This window comes from Equus caballus, chromosome 15 (assembly GCF_041296265.1).
Source record: "Equus caballus isolate H_3958 breed thoroughbred chromosome 15, TB-T2T, whole genome shotgun sequence".
NCBI lineage: Eukaryota > Metazoa > Chordata > Mammalia > Perissodactyla > Equidae > Equus > Equus caballus.
The window spans coordinates 27,102,656-27,123,293 of NC_091698.1; the positions used below are offsets into that span (position 1 = coordinate 27,102,656).

Genomic DNA, 20,638 nt, shown 5'->3' on the forward strand with positions numbered 1-20,638 from the left:
TTCCTTTAGCTTGGTGGTCAACTGATTATTTGATAGAGATTTCCTTAAATGCCTAGAGCCAAAAAAACCCTACAACAACAACAACAAAGCTCTCCTCGTCTTTGCAGACTGGCTCTGTTGGAGTAATCCTCCAATGCTTAGCAGGCTGTTTGCAGCTGTGCCTTAGTCTTCATTTCCTGATTATGTGGAGCCTAACAGGCAGCTGGGGTGGAAGCTCCCAGTCGTCTCAGGTCTTTCCTCAGCATGCCTTGGCCCTGGGCTTGCACGTGGCCTTCTAGACTCTCTGGTTTATATGGGAGCTTTTCAAAACCTTTATTCCTCTATGTATCTCCTTCCTCAGCCTCTTCCTTTTCAGGCTGTTCAGTCTCTCTGCTGCTGCCCCATCTGTTATCCCTTGCCTCAAGTGGCTGTGGCAAGTAGATGTGCCTTTAAACACTTAGGACAGCTGCTGCCCAGAAGACCATGCTAGCCCTGAGAAAGTGCTGAGGGAAGTAAAACAAAGGCACAGCCCTGAGTCGATCCCCCAGGGAACCACCAGAAAGGTCAAAACACACAACCACAGTTCTTTGAGAACAAGTTGGTATTGCCCCCTCTGGCATCAGCAAGCCATACCACGAATGCAGTCCCCATGGCTGCCCCTGGGCTGGGCAGTGAGGGCCGATAGGTGGCTAAGTCTAAAAGCCAGAGTGCAACCTTGCTGGAATTTAGCAGCTTCATTCTTCATTAAGCATTACCATACTTCTTAGTTTTTTGTTAGATTCCGGAGTTCTGTAAGTGTTGGTTGTGACAGTTTGCCAGCTTCATTGTTGCTTTTGTGAAGGGACAGATTTTTGGGGTTCCCTACTCCAAGGTATGGATATTTTTATTTCTATATTGATAGATTGCCTTCTGAAAAGAATAAACTGTTTTACTTTGCTATCAACAGTGCATCTCCTCACAGCCACATCCACATTCGTTGTTATAAATTTTCAATTTTTTGGTTATTATTGAATAATACTTCATAGTCGTATTGATTTGCATTTCCTTCACTGTTGTTGAGTTTGAACGCTTGTTGAGTTAGTGTTTGTTTTTTTGTAAACTGTTGTTTCCTTTGATCATTAGACTCTTTAGCTCGTTCAGATATTAGCCTTTCATCTGCATTTCAGTTTATCCGAGCCTGAGCTTGATGTGACGAGAGATGTTTATACATTTGGCATGGTCCATCTGAGCTGGAGATGGGCAGCTGCAAACACTGGAGGAGGTTTCTTGGGCTAGTCCTGGGGTCTCTTTAAATCATTTGTTCATTCAACAGAAATGCACTGAGCCCTACTGTGTACCAGGTCTGTGCTGGTGTTGGGGAAATGGCAGGGACCAGATAGCCTGCCCCACCCCTTGTCAGCAAACAGTCATACAGGGGTGACACCGAGTAAGCAAGACATGCAGGATGTCATCTCAGCATATAGCTTTCCTACTGGGCTGTGCTGGTTTTAATTTTATGCAGGTTTAAAAAAATGTGATGTCCTTATACTTGCCCATCACATCCTTGGAATGAGAAGTCAGATCAGGCCCCCTACACCTCAGCAGCTTGATCTTCGTGGTGCATGTGCTCAGTCCCTGGGCTGGAGCTGGAGGGGGAATTCCCTCCTGGGCACCAGTGGGCCAGGCCCTCCTTTCTGGGGGAACCTAGGGATTCAGAGCATTTAGCTTTCTTCTGGAGACTCCCCTCACTTGACAGGCAGCTCCTTCCAGGACAGAATGTCCAGCGGTTTGCAGATGGCCAGGTCCCAGAAGACTGTACAAGCCCTTCCTCAGAGAGAAGGTAGGTGTCTTTCACCTGCACAGGTAGAGCCCTTCTGAGGTTTGGGACCACAAGGGAGTGGAAAACCCATGGTTGAGGGATTCCCCTTTCCTGCCCGCAGCACTCCCAGCTTCCCCTTCTCACCCAGAGTGCTGCAGTGGCTGGGATGGTGGTGGGCAGGTGGGGATACCACAGTGCCATGTCCCATCCACAGAGGTCCAGGCAGCCGCCACCGTGCCCATCCTCCTGCCCAACCTGAAGTGCAGCTGCTTCAACCATCCCCGGCACCAGGGCCTCTTCCGCGCCACCCGGCGCCTCTGCAGTCCCACCTCAGCTCCAACTCCCAAACTGTCGAAGAAGCCCAAGATGCAGGCAACTGGGGACATGTTCCCCACTGACTGGAGCCCACCACCTGTAGAGTTCCTCAACCCGAGGGTACTTCAGGCTGGCAGGCAGGCCCCAGCCCAGAGCTGCCTGGGCACGGTGGGGCCTCAGGGCCCGAGGAGACTGGCCTGCCAGCTGCCTGAGGACTTAGAGCAGGAGCGCCGGGACTCAGACCCCAAGGGAGCCCTGGCCTCCCTGGAGGAGATGTTCTGGAACATGGCAGGCCCTAGCAAGAAGGCTGCAGCTCCAATGGTGGACACCCACACCTCGGTAAGCCAATGGCCACCCCTTGGCCTCCTCTCCTTACCACCGATCTTCGGCCATCCCTCTTTGGTCACCTCTCCCTTTATTTCTGCTCCTAACTCCTGCTAACAGATGGTGTGGGGGTAGTGCCAGATTTGATGTCACTCCTGTGTGGTGCCCGTCTAGGCCTTCACAGCCAACAGTGGGTTTATGGCCGTGGAGAAAGGAGGGACTGTGGTACTGGGGTCTGGGCTGGGTCAGGCACGAAGACTCAGGCTGACTCTGGTCCAATGGATCAATATTCCTAAATGGACTCTTCAGTGATGAACTTTAAGTTGGGAGTAAACTGCTGTTGCTGGGTAGACTGTGAGGGCATGTAAGGGTCCGTAGATCCAGGAAATTTATTTTAAGAATAGGGCTTAATTATTTGTAATAGCCCAAGGTTGTCAATAACCTAAATGCTTACCACAAGGGAACTAATAAGTTATGTTCTGTTCATACATCAGAGTACCCTGAAGGGTATTTTTTAAAAATTGTCTCTTTAGTATTGATATGGAATGATCCTCAAGCAGACTGCTAGTTGAAAAGAGCAAAATGCAGGATAGGCTGTATAGTATGCTATCATTTGTGCTAAAGAGGGGATCTGCGCTGCATTGCTCTCCACTTGTCTGTGCATAAAATGTCTCTGGCAGCAAACAAGGAAAGAACGCCCGTGGTCACCTGTGGGGAGGGACCTGGCTGGTGGGGCATAGGGTACGGAGGAGATGTGCTACTGTGTGCCGTATACTTTTTGGTTTTTTAATCATGTGAATGTATTGCCTATTCAGAAAAGTAAACAAAATAAATAAAAGACTTAATTTAGATGAAATGTTATTCTCCCCCCCCCCCATCTTTGTTTCTCTCCTCCTTCCCCATTCTCATGTGCGGTCTCTCCAGTTTACCTCTGGAGGCTCCGAGAGCTACATCAATACCTTAGACTACTTACTGCAGGAGAAGAGGTGAGTGTGGGAAAGGGTCCCTCCTGGGGTGTTTGTTTTTGTGGGGTTGGCAGTAATTTCAGGGGTTCGTCCTCTAATACTCATAGTAAATTCCTCTCAGATAAAGCAGCCTACCCCACCCCTACACAGCGTGCCTCCCGGAGCCCCACCACGTTCAGAGCCCCTGTTCCTGGTCCTCTCCCCACCTGGGCTCTATTCGGCACAATTCATGCCAGTCTGGGGGTCTCTCCACTCCCGTTCACATGTTCTATTAGAGAGAAGTGGAAAAAGCAGTAGCTTTGACAGAGGGGTGCAGCCTGGCTGTTGCCTCAGGGTGATGCAGGGCAGGCGTAGAGTGCTGCTCTGTCCTATGCCAGCACTTAAGCAGCTTCGCTCCTTTTCCCACAGCACTGCATCTGTTTCACGTCTGCCTTCTCCCTGGTGTTAGGGTGAGCCTCATCGTATGTAGAAGTTAGTTTCTAAAGGTGAAAGTCACATCCAGTCAGAAAAGGAAATCCCTTAGGGAGGTGGAGGTGGCATTGGAGACCAACAGACCAACACCACCGGTGCTCTTTCTTTAGTCCAGCAGCGTGCTAAGTGGTTGGCTTGCACTGAGGGCCCATTTTGAGTGAAAATACTAGAATCCTACTCTACACAATAGGCTCTTCACACTGCCCACAAGGGCTGGGGCCAGCGAGACAGCATGCTCCTGCCTTCAGGTGGACTTCACTCCTGGGCATGCTCTTTGATGGAACATATGTGTGGGACAAATTATTGTTTTCTCCCCTCTGTCCATTCCTGGCCTTCTGGCCCACCCCAGCATCACCTCCCTCCTCCGTACTACTCTTCTGGGCTCTTAATAACCCACAACTTTTGTTGTTTGACTCCTTCACCTGGGTATATTTTCTCCTGCCTAGAGTGTAAGTTAGGGGCAGGGCCGTGTGTGTTTCTTTCCACAGTGCCCAGGACTGTGCTGCAAATACAGTAGATGCCTTTCCTTTTCTTTTCTTTTTTCTTTTTTGGTTTGAGAGATGCAACAACCTTTATCATTGCAGCAAGTCTGATATGTATGTGCCATTCCCGGTTGGGCTTACCCCCACCCCACCCCACCCCTTGATCCTTGCCACTGTGGAACTTTGGCATGGGGCAGAATCCCTAAGCAGAGCAGGAGGGAGGCAAGTAGGACTAGTGAGTGTTGGGGTCACCCAGGACCAGGGATTCAACAAGGTCAGGACACCTGAATCCTTTGCCCAGTGGGGGCTGGGAACACTTGGGTCTTGGGTTCAAGATTTGGCAATGCCTTGAACTGGATTCAAAGCTGGGCCTTGGTCCAGGGTTCAAGATTTGAGAGTGCCTTGGTCCCAGACCTCAGCTTTGGGGCTGACCATGGGGGACAGGTGGGTCCCAGATTGCAACTGGGGGGAGTATTGCTGGGTCCAAAGTTTGAGATTGGTCATGGATGCTCTCGTCCCCAAGCAAGGAAGGTGAACAGTTGTGGGAAACTGCCATGCCTGCTCATCAGAGCACCTGGCATTGGGGAATTGTCCCTCTGCCCTGGGCCCTGGGCCAGGCAGTGGATACACAGAGCTGATGGTGCAGCCCCTGCTCGCCTGGTGATTTAACATGATGATTCTAGTATTTCCCATGCCGTAGAGTTACTATGGAGGGGCCCACCCAACTTAACCTGCAGGTCAGAAAAGGCTCCACAGAGGTGTCCCTGTCCTTGAACCTTGGAGGATAAGGAGGTTTGGGGGGTGGGGAGCAGCAGGGGTGAGCAGGGGTGTAAAGGTGGGTAGGACAGAAATTCTGGTGCCTGTCTAAGACTGAAATTGTCGGCGCTGGGAACTGGGGGATGGGGCAGTGGTCGTAGCAGGAGATATGGCCAAGATGTGAACCGGGGCTGGATCCTGAGGGGTCTCGTGGACATAAGGTCGAGTCATGGGAGAATTTTAAGCAGGTAGTGATGTGTTTTCCCATGTGTTTAAGTGAGATCACTCAGGCTGCATTATGGAGAATGGATGGGCAGGGCAAGAGAGCAAGTAGGGTAAATGGTGATAAGATGGGGTACCAGGGAGCGGCTCACAGCCAAGAGGCTCCTGGGAGGGGGGCAGTGGGGCTTCTGGTGAATCTGCTGACCTGGGTGGCTGGGTCGTTGGGGACTGTATAGAAAGGAATTCAGAACTGGACATGTGGTGTCAGAGGGGCCAGGGCATGTTCAGCTGGAAATCATCCAGTTTAGTGGCAGCCTAGGAGGATCTGAACTTGAGACGGAGATAAAATCTTTGAGAACTGAGGACCTGTGGGCAAAGCCAGGGCGAGCATCTAGAGGGGCAGGACAGGGGCTGGGGAGGCTCCCCGGGCTCCCTCAACAGCCTGAGGAAACAAGGACAGAGAAGGCGAGGGATGGGCTGGAGTCCCCTTGGGTTTGGGTTTGCCTTGTGGTTATGGCAGGAGGAGGGTGAGAGAGTTGGGCTGCTGGCAAGATAATATGGGCATGCAGGGCCTGTGCAGGGGCTGGTTGAAAGAGAAGTGAGGTGCTCAGGGCTGGGGGAGAACATGGGGCTCCGGGCCTCTGCAGCTAAAGGTCTCAGGGTAGGGAGAGTAAGGGAATGAGCAGGGTCTGGAGGGCTGTTGTTGGGGCTGGCGAGGCAGGCCATGTGTCAGGGCTCCAGGGAACTGGGGCACGGGGCCCTTGCCTGGTCATTGCAGCTGGACCCCAGGAGGAGCAGAAGGGCTAGGCACAGGCCTTGGTGTGATAAACAGTGAGCAAATGCTGAAACAAGGTACACAAATAAAGGCGCATTTGAAGTTGTATGGTGAGAATTTTCTTTCAGGCCTGTCTGCTCGTTCTCAGACAGCACAATCCATGCAATGCAATCCCTCCCCTCTGCCCCCCAGAATCTAAGTGTGAAAGCCATTGTGCAGGGAGACTGGGGCAACGTGGCCCTCTGGTCCTCCATTCCTAAGCTTTGCTGTGTTGGTGGTGGTCCCTGCAGTCCAGTGATAGGGCTGGATGACCAGGAGCAGTGCTGACCCCTGACGTTGGCTCTCGTCTCCCTGCAGGGAACAGGCCCAGGAGCAGGAGCGAGAGAAGCTGCTTCTGCAGGACTGTCCGGATCTCAACTCCCTGGATCTCAATGAAGATGAAGTCCCACTCACACCTGAGCACAGGTTGGGGGAGTGGGCACGGGGCAGTGGGGGGTGATGGTCTGCCCACTCAGGGCACAGTCCCCGCACCTGCCTCTCAAGGCAAAGGATTTAAGTGCTGACCTGCTCTAGGTTTTGGACAGAGTTTCAACCAGCAATTTGTATACATTTATGAGTTCCCAAGCTGCCTCCTTCTCTTAAACCTATATTCATTCATTGATTCAAGAAATATTTATTAGGGCCGGCCCAGTGGCGCAGCAGTTAAGTGAGCATGTTCCTCTTTGGTGGCCCGGGGTTCTCTGGTTTGGATCCCGGGTGTGGACATGGCACTGCTTGGCAAGCCATGCTGCCAAGTAGAGGAAGATGGGCACGGATGTGAGCTCAGGGCCAGTCTTCCTCAGCAAAAAGGAGGATTGGCAGCAGTTAGCTCAGGGCTAATCTTCCTCAAAAAAAAAGAAGAAAATGTTTATTCACCTACTGTGTGTCAGGGTCTAGCATGGGCCTTTGAGGACACAGATATAAAACACAGCCTGCTTTGCCCCTTGTCTGCCCAAATTTATAGAACCAGGTCTCTTGGGAAAATAACTACACAAAACTACAGTCTAAACGAAAACTGCCTTTAAAGGGGGGAGTACAGCCACGTGACAGTTTTCATCTTCCCCTGTCTGGGGGAAGGAGGTGGCTTCTGTCAGGGCTGTCGTCTAGGCAGGAGTCTGCAGGCCCATTGGCTAGAGGGAGGGCTGGATTCATCTGTACCACAGAGGCTTGGAGATGCCTGAGGCCCACAGTTGAATCCACCTTCAGAGTACCCTGTTATCCGACCATCCATTTGTCTGTCTGTCTATCTTTTCATCCTTCCTTCCTTCCTTCCTTCCATCTATCCTACAAACATCTATTGAGTGCCAACTTTGTGCCAGGCTCTGTTACAGACTCTGGGGATATAGCAGGAACAAATTGAAGCAGAAATCTCTTCCCTCATGTTGCTTGCTTTTGGGCAGGGAAACAAACAGTGAGCAAGATGAATGAAGATATGTGACAAGTGCTAATGAGAAAGGATAAAGTAGGGAGGGGCATAAGGAGGGTTGGGAGGGTTGGGAGATTTTGGACCAGTGATCAGGGAAGGCCTCCATGAGCAGATGACTTCTAACCAGAACCCTGAAGGAGGTGAGAGGCAGCTCTGGCAGGGCCCTGCAGTGGGAGTGCAGCTCGTGTGTTGGGGGAGCAGCGAGGAGCGGCAGGTCGGGGAGAGCAGATCAGGGTGGGCTTGGTGCCAGAGCTTTCTGCCTGAGCTGGCCATCACTCATCTGAACAGGATCCTCTGTCGCTGTGTTGAGGATAGACTGGAGGGGCCAGGGGGGCGAGGGTGGAAGAAGGGAGACAGAGGGGCAAAGGAGACCACGGCAGTAATCTGGGAGAGGTGGGAGTGACTGGGAGTGAATGTGGGGTGGTGAGGAGTAGGCAAGTTCTGGATATGTTTTCCGGGTAGAACTGACTGGATTCGCTGATGAACTGGATGGAGGCTGTGGGAGAAAGATGGGAATCAGGCACCTGAGGGTCCTGAGCAACTGGAAGGTTGGAGTTGTCTTTAATTAAATTGGGGAAGACTAAGTGACACCACCTGGGGTGGAGGTGGGGGCGTGGGATCAAGAGTTCGTTCGGGGGATCCCAGGAGTGAGATCAAGTAGGCGCTTGGATGCCCTTGTCTGGGGAGGCAAGCTGGGGAGTCACCACGTAGGAGTGATATTGAAAGCCACAGAACTGGATGAAATCACCTGGGGAGTGAGTTTATATAGAGAAGAGCAGGGGTCCCAGGGTGCAATGTAGAGGTCACAGTCACCTTGACAAGAGCAGCTCTTGTGGATGAGTTGGGATGAACCTGACTGGAATAGGTTTATAGGCGAACAGGAGGAGAAGTCGAAAGAGAAAAATGGGCAGTAATTGAAGAGGGAAGTGGCATCAGGATAGATCTGTCTTTCCTTTTTTTTCCCTCCTTCCCTCCTCCTCTTCCTCCCTCGGGAACCATGTGTCAGGAGGAACTGGGGTGGGCTCCAGAAGGAGGCCACCTCGGCCGTGTGACTGGGGCAGGGTGGTCAACATGCCCTGGATCACCTGCCTGTCCAGGCTTTGCTTTTTCTGTAAGTCTGAGTTATGTTATTTAGCGTTGGTCCAGGCAGCAATAGGGCAAGTTGTGATGCACACTCGAAGTTAGCATTCTGCATCCACTCACTAAGGGATCATTAAGTCGCAACATAGGACTTCCTCAGGGCCTCCACTTTTAGGATCCCCAAATTGTTTACATTGCTATTATTACCCAGAGATGATTATGAGCCACGCCTTGGCTGGCTGTTTGCTTTTTTCTCATGTTTTTCTGATAATTACATCTGGACTAGATCAGGGATCAGCAAACAGTAAAGTTTGTAAACAGTGAATATTTTTGGCTTTGAGAGCCATACAGTCTCTGTTGCAGCTACTCAGCTCTGCTCTGGTGTTGTAGCGGAGAGCTCCCGTAGGGGATACTTAAATGAGGGAGCCTCTCTTTGTTGCAGTAAAACCCTGTTTACAGCAACGGGCAGGCATTGGCTGCAGACTGCTGTTTACTGACCCCTGGCCTAGAGTAGGAGGACCCCTACCTCCTAATTGGCATCAGTTTTCACTGTGAAAATCTGTGAGTGTTGAGATTTGAAGAGCCATCCAGATAGGCTGAGAGCTACTCACACACTGCCCAGAGACCCAGGAAAAGGGTACTGTGCAAGCTGAATCCCAGAAGGGCAGATGTGGTGGAGCACAGAGACCTGGTGGAGTCAGCGGGATTGAGCTAAAGGCCTCCCTGGACAAGAGTGCCTTGGTGGCATCCTAAGTGATGAGAGCAATTTTCTCTCTGTGTTGGGGCTTGTGGATTTGGTTTCCAGGTTCCCATTCACTGGATAGACAGCCTTGGAATTAAACCTTTCAAAACCTCTTTAAAATCTCTGTAGCAAGAATAATTATTCTAGCTCTTTGCCTTTCTACTGAGTACATCCAGGATTCTGGAAGTCAGGGCTTGAATGTTTTGAAATTCCCCACAGAAAGGGAGTTATCTGGGCAGCTGGTGTAAGACAGAAGGTGTTCCAGGCTTTGAAATTGCTGATAATTTTCTGGGCCTGTGACATTTTCTAGTAGTACTTTGAGAAAGACTTTTTGACAACAGCCACTTTGAAGTGGTTGTTTTAATGTGGGATCATTTTGATGGGACTGTTCAACTCTGCTTCAAAGAAAATTACTCACCAGTGTACAAAGCAGCAGGCTCTTCCATCCCTGACTGGGGCCAGGGAGGAAAAAGGAGGGTGTGGGTCTGGAGGGGTAAGGCCAAGGCTGGGGGCTAGCCGTCATCTGCCAGACAAGTCACCTGTGAGCAGGAGTCACATGACTACCACAGTTGCCCATTGGAAAAGGACCGGAGCATCCCGAGCAGGTCATCTGCTCCTGGTCTAAGGATTGGCTTGCATCTTGAATGGATGATGTCCTGTATTCTCTCTTTCTTAAGTTAAAAGACCTTATGTGTGTGCTGATGCCGGGGGGTAAGGAGGGGGACAGAGAGGATATTTAAAGCACAACATCATCCTTTATCCTCACTTTTGGACTGCACAGGAAATCCTCAATTAGATGTGTGAGAGTCATCTCAGAACTCTTAATAATGCACATACATTATATTTAATATCACAAAAGTCCCTTTGTACGATGGTTTGAGGGACAGGGCTAAGACCCTTTTACAGATGGGCCTAGTTCTTATAGATGTTTAATAATTTGTACATTTTTAAAAATTATAAAAGGAACATAGGAAGCCATAGATACTCAAAAACGCAAACGGCAAAGAAATTAACAAAACAGAAAATTGTTTTACCACTTGTGTGGTGGTTTGCCGAGGCTGCTTCCAAAAGGCTGTGGGATCAGAATCTCTCTGGTTTTCCAAATGTCATTCCCATTCATTGTGCCATTTCATCCTCGGGACAACCCTGTCATGTGGGTCAGCACCTCACCTTGGGTCACTTGTTCAGAAAGTGAGACAGATTGTAGCTGGCCAGGGGCTGGCCACCAGCCACACTCCTCCACCTCCAGTGCCAGCTGCTTGTGTCCCAATTCCTGACAGGAGCCCCAAGTGCTGTTCCTTCTCCGTGTCACTGTCTCAGAGTTGGGCTGGGAACCTGTGTGTGGGCCACCCCTGTGAGAGGAGGGGCACAGTGCCTGTAACTTCTTTTATTTTGTTATTGTTGTTAAATGTGTGTTGTATTGCTACAAAGTCAAGCAGAACACAGCTGTATGAAGTAAACAGGAAATATCTCCCCTTCCTTCCCCCTCCCCTGATCCTGTTCCCTAGGGATGACCCGCAACCACAACTGGGTATGTCAGATATGTGTGGGGTGTTGCATGTGTCTAAGAATGTGTGTGCACATGTCTCTGTGTACACCTACACACACAGACATGCACACACACACACTTCCTGTTGTGCTGCTTAGTGTTTTCATCCCCAAGGTGCTCTGGTCAGGTGTCCATTCCACTCCTTCGTGTGCAAAGATTTACCTCATTCTTAGGAATCATCTTAACTGCCTCCCTTTCCCCCATTCCCTCATAAATGGATCTTGAAGTCCTGCCAGTTTTTACCCCTCCCGATATAGTTGGAATGCATGCCCTCTTCTTCTCCCTTTTCCTTCTCTCTGTGGGCCCAGCTCTGATCTGTAAGTCAGACTTGCAGGGCAGGGCAGGGCAGGGCAGGGCCTGGGCATCTGTGTTTACAGGCTTCCTGCGGAGTTCTTCTGATCACAGAGCTTGAGGAATGCTGCCCAGGGGGAGAGTCCAGGCTCCTTTACTGCATGATGCTGTCTTTGACCCTGGCTGCGCCCGGCGCTTCTCTCCTCAGCCCCTCACAGCCCCATGTAGGCAGCTCTGTGGCTGGTCCACTTACTGGAGGGCGTTGTGATGATTTGTTTACACTTTTCTTCTGCCTGCAAGGGCAGCCCACCCCCTTCATCCTGACCCATCCTTTACCACCTGGCACCCGCATGTCGTGGGCACTCAGTTAAAGTTTGAACCAGACACAGCCCACAGGTGGGGCTGGGTTTGGGACCAGGACTTCTGGCTCCTGGACGAAGGCTCTGAGGGAGGGATTGGGGTGTATACAGAGAGTGGGAGGGGGAAGGGCTCCTCAGTCTACCTCTCATGGGCTCTCCCTCTGTCAGCAGGTGGCGCTGTCCTCGCTGGTCCTCTCCCTACTAGGCCACCGCTGCAGGGGAGGTGCAGCCATCTGGCCTTCCCTGGCCTCTCCCATGCTGCAGACCAGGTGCACCTGCTGATTCCCGGCTCCCCTACCCCTTGTTTTGCCAGGATGCTGGTGGAGAGGTTCTCCGTGTCACTGCAGGTCATCCCACCAGTACATCCAGGCGAGACCGTGTTTCTACCCAGGTGTCACCCCCTGCCTTGCATCCTAGACTCTGCACACCTGAAGCCACGCAGCCACCTGGAAGGGCTGTTCCTAAGGTAAATGTCGGCCATGTGGCCAGACTGCCTGCCTCATGGAGTCCAGTGAGAATCATGGACCACCCCAAATGAGGAAATCTAGAGCTGTGTTTAGCCAATTGGACATGTCAATTTTTAGAGAGATAGATAGAAGTAGTCACATGTGTCTACTTATAATATTTAATTTACTAATTTAGATGCACATACTTTAAAAAAAATCCCACATTACAGCAAATATTAGACTGTATTGACATATTTATTTGGCTTTTTCCTCCCCTACACCCTGGTTTCATGGAATAACTAGGCAGACCCGTCATGCATGCTTTTGGGGTTATGTCTCCATCAACACTGGAGCCACTTTCTGGGCCATCCAGTAGTTTTCCAGAGCGTGTCATCATCCCTTGCATGTACTCATTGGAGACACTGTACTTCTTCAGTCTCTGTGTGATGCTCACACTGAAGAGTTGTCCCCAGCCACAAGTACCCTCTGTTTAGCATTAGGACAGCTGCCTGTTCCTCTTCTCTTTGGAAGTAAATTCACAATCATTGTCACATAACCACCATGCTGCTTTTTAAGGGGATTTGGAAAAAAAAAGCTTTACCACAGTAACATCCAACACTTGCAATTGTGTGTTCATATATCTAAGGATAAGAGAGAAAGCCAGCAGGATTCAGCGCAACCTGCTGGGCCTTGGCTGCCCATGGGATGGAGAGGCAGCCACCTGGCCCACCCCAGCCCATAAGGAGCACAGAGGTTGGACTGCTTCCGTGGCCTCTTTTAGCCACGTTAGGACTTGAATGCAGGAATCTTGTTCTCTTTTCCAGCTATTGAGAGCTTTGTTATGTCATTTCATTATTTCTAAATCCATCTTTTATATAATAGAAAGATAACGGTTTGATGTGTTTCCTTTAAAACTTTTTATCATGGAAAGTTTCAAGCATATGTAAAAGTAGGAAGAACCGTACAGTGTACCTCCATGTACTCATCACTCAACTTGAGCAATTATCAGCTCAAAGCCAATCTTGTTCCATCTCTACTTCTGCCCACTAACATTGTCCTGGCAGGATTATCTTTTAAGCAAATCTCAGACAGATATAATTTAACCTGTAAATACTTCAGTTTGTGTCTCTAAAAGATAGAACTCTAAGCATAATACCATTAAATACCATTATTACACCTAAAAAATACAGTCATTGCTTAATATCATTAATATCAGTCAGTATTCAGATTTCCTTGATTGTCGTGTAAATGTTTTTAATATATTGGTCAAATCAGGAACTAAATAAGACCCAAACATTGCAAATAAGCAATGTAATGTTAATGGTGAAATAATGCTGCATGGCATTGATACCCCAACACATTTAACCATTTTCCTCATTTTTTTGACATACATGTTATTTCCACCTTTTCCCTGTTATAAACAATGTGTTAGAGAATATCTTCATACGTAAATATTTGTCTGAAGGTCTGGACTGTATCCCTGGATGTGATGTGAATGATTGAGTCTGAGTGAATGAATATTGGTAAAGGTTCACTTTGCCAAATTGAAAAAGTATCCAATAAAGAGATGATGAAAAGGGAAAAAAGGAATGAAGGGAAACGAAGAAAGAAAGTAGAGCTAGAGAAAGGAGAGGGATGAAGCCTGTGCTGGGCAGGAATGGGCAGAAAGGGGCAGAGAAAGGAAGCATTTTTCAGAGCTGCTCCAGTCGCGCCCTCCTCTGGGTTTGTGCTGACAGCAGGTTCTCTGTCTGGGCTGGATGGCAGGCAGGAAGTGCTTCACAGAGGAGACTGCCCGTGGAGCGGGGACCTGAGATCAGAGCAGCCCTGCCAAATGGGGCCAGGTGGCTGGCTGGCTTCCCTGGAGCGAAGAATTCAGACCCTCCTCCCTTGAGTGTGCTAATGGAGCACAGAGGACACGGTGCGGCCAGCGCCTCAGATCTGAGGGCCTGGAGGAATGCCCGGCGCCTCGCACATGGTTGGGTTGGGGCCTCCTGCCATGCAGTGGGTAAGGGCCACTTCCTGAAGGTCACCATTTACCCTTGGGGTCATCTTTTATTTCCTGTTTGTGCCAAGGACTTCAAGTCCAGGCAGAAGAGTGGGAGAAACCAGTCATTCAATAATTATCCCGTTGTCTTCAGCAGGAAACATGAAAATGGAGGAAGAATAAAAGATTACTTGATCTCTCAAAAAGCGTTATGGTTCAATTTTTTGCCATACAAAAAGTTAACACTTTGTGAGATTACAGGTGGACTTTTATTTTCCTCATTATGTTCTCCTATGTTTTCCAAACTTTTATAATGAACATGTATCATTTTTGTCATTAGAGGCTTTGGAAAAAAAAAATGTGAATATGATTTTATAAAATCACCCTGGAAATAGATACACTTCTCCTTACCCGTCTGTGAAGGGGGATATTATTTCTCTTCCTACCACACAAAGTGGGAAATCTCGGCACCGAGTAAGCCCGCACTTTGTCTCAGATCACAGGGCAAGTGCAGGGGGCCTTGGTGTCTGAGCTCCAGGCCACGTCCTCATCCTCATCCTCGTCCTCCGGGATTGGACCTACGCAGGTTTCTGTGCAAGATCGCGTCTCCCAAGAGCCCACAGCTGTGGGACTGGAAATGACCTGGATGATCCTCTCTTGTTCATCACCCTGCTGGATGTGTGACCTCAGGTCAGTTCCCTGGGAGCAAAGTCACATGCCTTTATGACAGAAGTTGGTACCAGGGGCTGAACTTTTTCCTCCTCCTTTGACAACAGTCCAAAAGGAAATCCAATCCCCCAAGGGGAAAAGCTTCAGGGCCCCACGCCCACGTGCAGCTCAGAGGCAGGAGCAAGCTCCAGGGAAGGGTAGAGATTGCCTACGGAATTATTCACAGTCCTTTTGGGGCCCCCACAGTGTGCACAGGAGTGTCAGGACCCACATTTGTCCTCCAGATGCATCTGCCGCTGTTCCTGCGAGATGTTCGCAGAGTGTTTTCAGGGAGCCCAACATGCTGGCGGGGGGCCTCTGTCCAGGAATACTTCAGCAGGCAGGACAAAGTGGGGGGCTCTGAGCTTCCTTGATGTAAATGAGGCTTGTGCACCAGATCTCCCTGAGGCCAAGCCGCCCCAGCTCATGCTTGGCCACCACCTCCTCCTCTTCCTGGCATGCTGGGTTGAACCCTGGGTGAAATAAATTCAGCAGTTACGGAGTGTGGACAGGGCTGAGCCACCCAGCTGGCTGCAACTGCCCCCAGAAATCAAGAGGCAGAGGAAGCAGCCAGCTGGGGCGTTGCTAGGGTCCCTGGGCTCCTGATGGGGTCATACTCACTTATCTTTAAACAAAGGAAAGAAAGAGAAAGAAGAGGAGCAGGGATGAATGCTCTGACCATTACTCATTTCTGTCCTCCCTGGGCATTAAAGTTTCATTTGAGTGACTTGGCAAAGATGTGGAGACTGATGCTGTATAAATAACTACACTTGGTGTTTATCCCTCTGTGCCATCACTTGGGATTCCCAAGGCATTTAGAGACTTTGCCCTCTGGGACTGCTGCCCATAAAATAGACGAGGAGTAGAGGCTGGGGGAAGATTTACTTGGGCATTATCAGGAACAGAAAGTACAAGTACAAGGTCAGAGCTCTTCCCAGGAGCCCAACATGCTGACCCAAGCTGGCCCCCTCTTTTATTGTCCCCTTGTTTTGTCTTTTTGGCTAATTTCCCCCTTCCTTCCTTCTGTTCCTGTGGCCCTGTGTCCTTGCCATGATGGCTGGGAATTAGCAGTATTCTGACTGTGGTTGCTCCTTGTCCCAGGTGGGAACCTCCCTCACTGGGATGTCCAACAGCTGGGGCTTCGCACGCAGCCAGGCCTGCACGGCATCTGCTGCCAAGGGAGGCTCTGTCCTCCCTGTTCTTGCTCCAGGGTCCTCTGACATTCTCAGGATAACTTCTGACCTTAGCGTCCGCCCACTTGGACCCAGTGTCAGCATTCTTGATTTGTGGATGAGACGTGGGGTTTTGTAAATCTACCAAGAGTTCATTCTGTAACCCAAGGCTTTTGAGCTTTCAGGGAACACACCTCCCACCTCCTTCCCTTTTCTCCAGCTTTCCTGGACAGGTGCTGTGTTCCCCACCTCTCCCTCCTGCCTCAGATCAGGAAGTATCTGCATGCAAGACCCATCCCTGCCCTTCCACCAGGCTGGAGGTTACTCAGGCCGTTAGCCTCGCCCCTTCCACTGAAGGGAGAGAGGGCTCGTGCTTCATGAGGTGAAGCAGCACTCCCCTCGCGCCTGGCACGCACACTCGGCGTGGGATCCTGCCTGCAGAGGAGATTCCTTGCATCTCATCCAGCTCCAGGCACAGAATTCCTTGAAAGCCATTCGCTTCAAGACACAGCTGGACTATGCCCTTTCTGCCTGTCTCTTGCTCCTGGTCTTACAGACTAAACCTGACTCAGCGGCAGTGAACTTCGAGTCTGACCGTTTCTGTGGCAGAAACTGTGCTGCAAGGCTGTGTAGCAGAAGGGAGATTTTGTGACCTGGGAGGTATCTCTCTTGGAGCAGCAGTTGGAAATGTGCTGGTCTGAGCCAACAGGGGCTTGTACAATCAATTCCCCTACTGAGAAACTGGCGGGGTGCCCCCCTGAGCAGAATGCCAGAGCCTCCTCAGAGTGCCCGGAGCGCCAGCCTCCTTGCCACATGGCCCCTGGCCAGGTCCTGCCAATTTGTGAGGTCTTCCAGACATCGTTTGCTTGGGTATTGTCTGCATTCGGGGTGCTAGACCATGCGTCCATCGCACGGTCAGTTCGTGAAAGTGTCTGTGTGACCGAGCGCGTGGAGCAGAGTGGAGTGTGCCAGCAGCCCTGGGGTGCACACGTGTTTGTATGTACAAATAAAGGTCTATTTTAGAGCAGTCAACTTCACAAACACAGGAACAAAGCCGCTTTCTCCTCTGAACTTAAATGATTAGGGAAAAAAAATATACAATTTGTGAATTGCCTGGACATACTCAAGGAGACAGCAGCTTGGCTCGGAGGAGAATCTTTGTTTTGGAGCATTCTGTTCCTGGCAGATTAAAATATGTCCTTTTTTAAAAAGGAGAAGAGGGAGCTTGGGCTGACCAAGGAAATTTCTATCTGGAGTCATGACTTTAAATGCTGTCTGAAATGTTCTTTGCATGGATTTGGTGATTAAAAAGAAGAAAAAACATGAAATTATTTTTTCATTTCCTGGAATCCATATTAATTGCATTTAGGACATTATCTAGAAAGAGAAGGCAAGAGTATTCACAAAATGCAAAGAGAGTTGGAGAATCCTGCCCCAAACCCAGCCTCCCTGGGGAGGACCAAGAGCACAGCAAGGGTGATGACCTCCAGCCACCCCCTCTGAAATGACCTTCCAGCGGAGGCCCTAAAACCACACGGAATATTTCAACTGCTGATTTTTCAGGGATCTGGGATCCTGTAGGTCCAGATGACCTACCAGGGCAACAATGGATTAAAGCAGGCCTCCTTCCCACACCAGCAGTCTGATTTTGAGAGCTCCTGGTAGGAGGGAGTGGCTCGACAGCACCGCGTTGTGAATGGAATCGCAGCACGTGGCGAGTCTGAGCGCCATTCCCTCAGCTCTGTGACAGTTGCTACCCATTGGTTTCTTAAAAATCCTCCATGGCACCCTCATTTGTTATTTCCTTCCCAGAACTTCCCTGTCTTGGGCCCCTTTCTGTTATTTTCCCATCTTCTCAGATGTCCCCTTTGTTTTGGAAAACACAAGACCGGGCAGAAATGCTCTGTGTAACCAAACCCCAGACGCTGGCCCCACCTGGGCCTCATGGGTAATTCTGTCTGCCTGGTGCAGCCGGAGCCCTCGGCTGAGAGGTGTGACTCCTGGGTTTGTTCCTCATCTCGACACAGATCCTTTTTGCAACCTGGTAAATACCTCAGTTTTCCCTTCCATCAAATGGAAAGTATGCCGCCATCGTGTGTTTAAAACACTGTGAGATGTGTTCACGGAGAGCAGATGATTCTGATGGTGACGTGAGTTGTTTTCCTTCCAACAGCTGCTCACATCATGGGCTCTGTAAGCATTTTGTCCGTAGCAGTTCCTGAGGTGATTCTGGTGTCCCAGTGAAGCTGAAATATGAAAATCTCCCTCAGTTTTACTGAGACAGGTGTGTTGAGGACGGCTGCAGGCGGCCTCTCTTAACCTCGCTCCTCTGCCCCCGCAGCTCCCCGCCGGCCCAGCAGCTCTCCTTCCTTCGCAGCGGCCTCCTGAGCAACCTGTACCTCCACACGCATGACTGCCCCGTGCCCCTGCTCCAGTGGCTGTTCCAGGTGAGGACCACAGACCTGCCACTAGGTGGCGGGAGCATTCTGGCCGAATAGCTCATACAGGGAGGGGCTGGGCACGCACCCTCTTCTGGTCTTGGGGGCTGTTGCATTTGTCCCAGCTGAGGCAAGAGGAGGGAGGAAGGCTTGTGATGACTGAGGCAGGGAGATGCAGGGACCAGCCTGTGGTCTCACTCTGCTCCCCCTCAGGGCAGTGCCTCCCAGGGTGTTTCCTCTGCCACCAGAAGCCCTCTCTGAGGTTCAGTCCGTGCTACTCAACAGGGGCTTCCATTGTGTCCAAGCTGATCTCTACTCTAGGTTACAAGTCCTGGCCCTGGTCCCATAAGCAGCAGGAGGCCTGCTCAGGGGCCACCGTAGGCCCTGCAGCGCGCTTGGAGGTGTGAAGACATCTCATGAGTTTAGAGCTGTTGGTGCTCAGGTGTTTGTTTGCCTTCCTCTGTCGGGTTGTAGGTCAACTGGAAAAGCCTAGGACAGCTGCTCTGTCTTCCCTTCTGGTTGCTGCTGGAGCACTTTGCCTTGGGGGAACATGCATTCTGCCCCACACTTGAAACCTCTGTACTGAGAAAGACAGTGAGAAGCCAGCAGGGACAGCCCAGGAACCAGCTGCTGTGATCTGAATGCAAGGCATGAGGATGCAGCCTTGGCCCCCATCCAGGACCATCCCTGCCTGGGGACGGGCAGGTCACAAGTTCCAGCTGGTCTCATTCCTGCCAGTTGGAGCCTGGACCCCAGCTGTAAATTAGAGCCCCCGTGCTGGGTGGATTGTTCTAGGAACTTCTCAGCATCAGCAGACTGGCTGCCTTCCAGAAAGAGCCCTCCAGATCTCTCTTCTGCCCTCTGGGATCCTTCCTATTGCCCCTCCCTGCCCCAGCGGAAAAAGATACCCTCGGTTTTTGGGGCCCTTGTGTGTGGCTGCTGCTCTTGCCCTTCCCCCAGGCCCAGTGGGAATGGCAGGCCAATAACAGGGAACAGTGCGGCCATTATTCTCTGCCCCTAGTCAGTGCAGCTCCTCATTGCTCCTTGCACAGTGTATGACAAAACACATAATCGAGCATTGGGAGGTACAAAGAGCTCGTCTGAGACATCGCCGACAGAGGGTCCTTGTGTGACCCTGACACGGTGTGGACAGCCTTCCCTGTCGATTAGCCCTCAGAGGGTTGGCCAACCCCCCCCCCACCCCCACCGGTCTCTTCTCCCACCTCTGTCACCCTGGGAGGGGCCATGGAGCAGAGGACCCATCTCTGAGGCCAGACAGACTAGGTGCGAGTTCCAGCTCTGCCACTTAGTACTCTGTAACCTGGGGCCAATAGTCCCATGTGAAGGTTAAAGGAGGGAATCCTGGGACCTGTCTTGTCTGTGTGGTCCCCCCAAAGCTCTGCCTAGGGCCTGGCGTCATCTGGAAGGAATGGTGTTAGTGCAGCAGTTGGTTCTGGTTCTCCATCTTGAGGAAGGAGAAACGAAAGCTCCTCCTGCCCCACGGCTGAAGCCACACGGGTGGAAGGGATGCCTGGGCCTCGGGACCCTCCTTGGCCAGACTCTGTCCAACGTCTTTGGCTCTGGAGGGGAAGGAGGGGCAGGGTCGCTGACGGTTGCCCAACACAGTGACCATGTGGCCACTCACATGGTCTCACAACAGGCCTTAGCAGAATGGACTCTGATATTTCACTTTTGAGGTTTTGGTTTTCTTGCCACTTGGGACATATTTTCCCATAGAAATAGTAGCGTTTCTTCATTCATAGGCAGACCTGAGGACCTGCTACATCCTAAGCTCTAGGGGTAGAAAGATGTTGGAAATGTTGTCCCAAGTAAGTGCACAGAATGTGGCCGTGGTGCGCAGCAAACTTCAGCACCTCCGCTCTCAGTGAGGACTCTGCTTGCAGAGACAGAGTCCGTGGGGTCTCCCTGAAGCTGCTGAGGGGATTCTTATAAAGGTGCAAGGGTAGTTGGTGGGATCCAAGGGCAGGGATACAGCTGGGCCTCAGGAAGAGCTGGAACCAGGATGGAGAAGGGTCGAGATCCTAGGACAGGCCTTAGCTTTTCTCTATTCCTCAGGTTCCATGGCTAAGAAAATTCCCAGGAAGGAGAGTCTGGTTGGCCTAAGAGGGGTTAAGTGACCCCCTCAATCAAAAAGTCCAATCAAAGGCAACTAGGTGAACAAGGTCACTGGGGTTGCATACCTGGGTTGATTCTGGAAGGTAAGGGATGGGTGAGTTGGGCAGACCTCCCAATCCTGCTCATTCAGCCGTTTCTTTGGAAAAGGCATTCCGAGTTCCCATGGGGACTAGGTCCTGCT

The 20,638-nt window shown here is 50.9% G+C and overlaps 1 protein-coding gene across 3 annotated transcripts in view; it reads left to right on the forward strand.

The window, feature by feature from the left end:
- The window catches only part of FAM178B (family with sequence similarity 178 member B), a 101,027-nt gene that overhangs the window by 12,716 nt on the left and 67,673 nt on the right, over positions 1–20,638 (forward strand). For 2 of the 3 annotated variants that reach the window (XM_023618629.2, XM_023618628.2), the window contains exons 2-7: positions 1,715–1,798; positions 1,992–2,431; positions 3,341–3,402; positions 6,445–6,552; positions 11,887–12,039; positions 18,225–18,330. In XM_023618629.2, the coding sequence (XP_023474397.1) occupies positions 1,735–1,798; positions 1,992–2,431; positions 3,341–3,402; positions 6,445–6,552; positions 11,887–12,039; positions 18,225–18,330 (933 nt within the window). In that variant the 5' untranslated portion in view covers positions 1,715–1,734. The remainder of the gene's footprint in view (positions 1–1,714; positions 1,799–1,991; positions 2,432–3,340; positions 3,403–6,444; positions 6,553–11,886; positions 12,040–18,224; positions 18,331–20,638) is intronic. The other variant, XM_023618627.2, reaches the window with a different exon arrangement.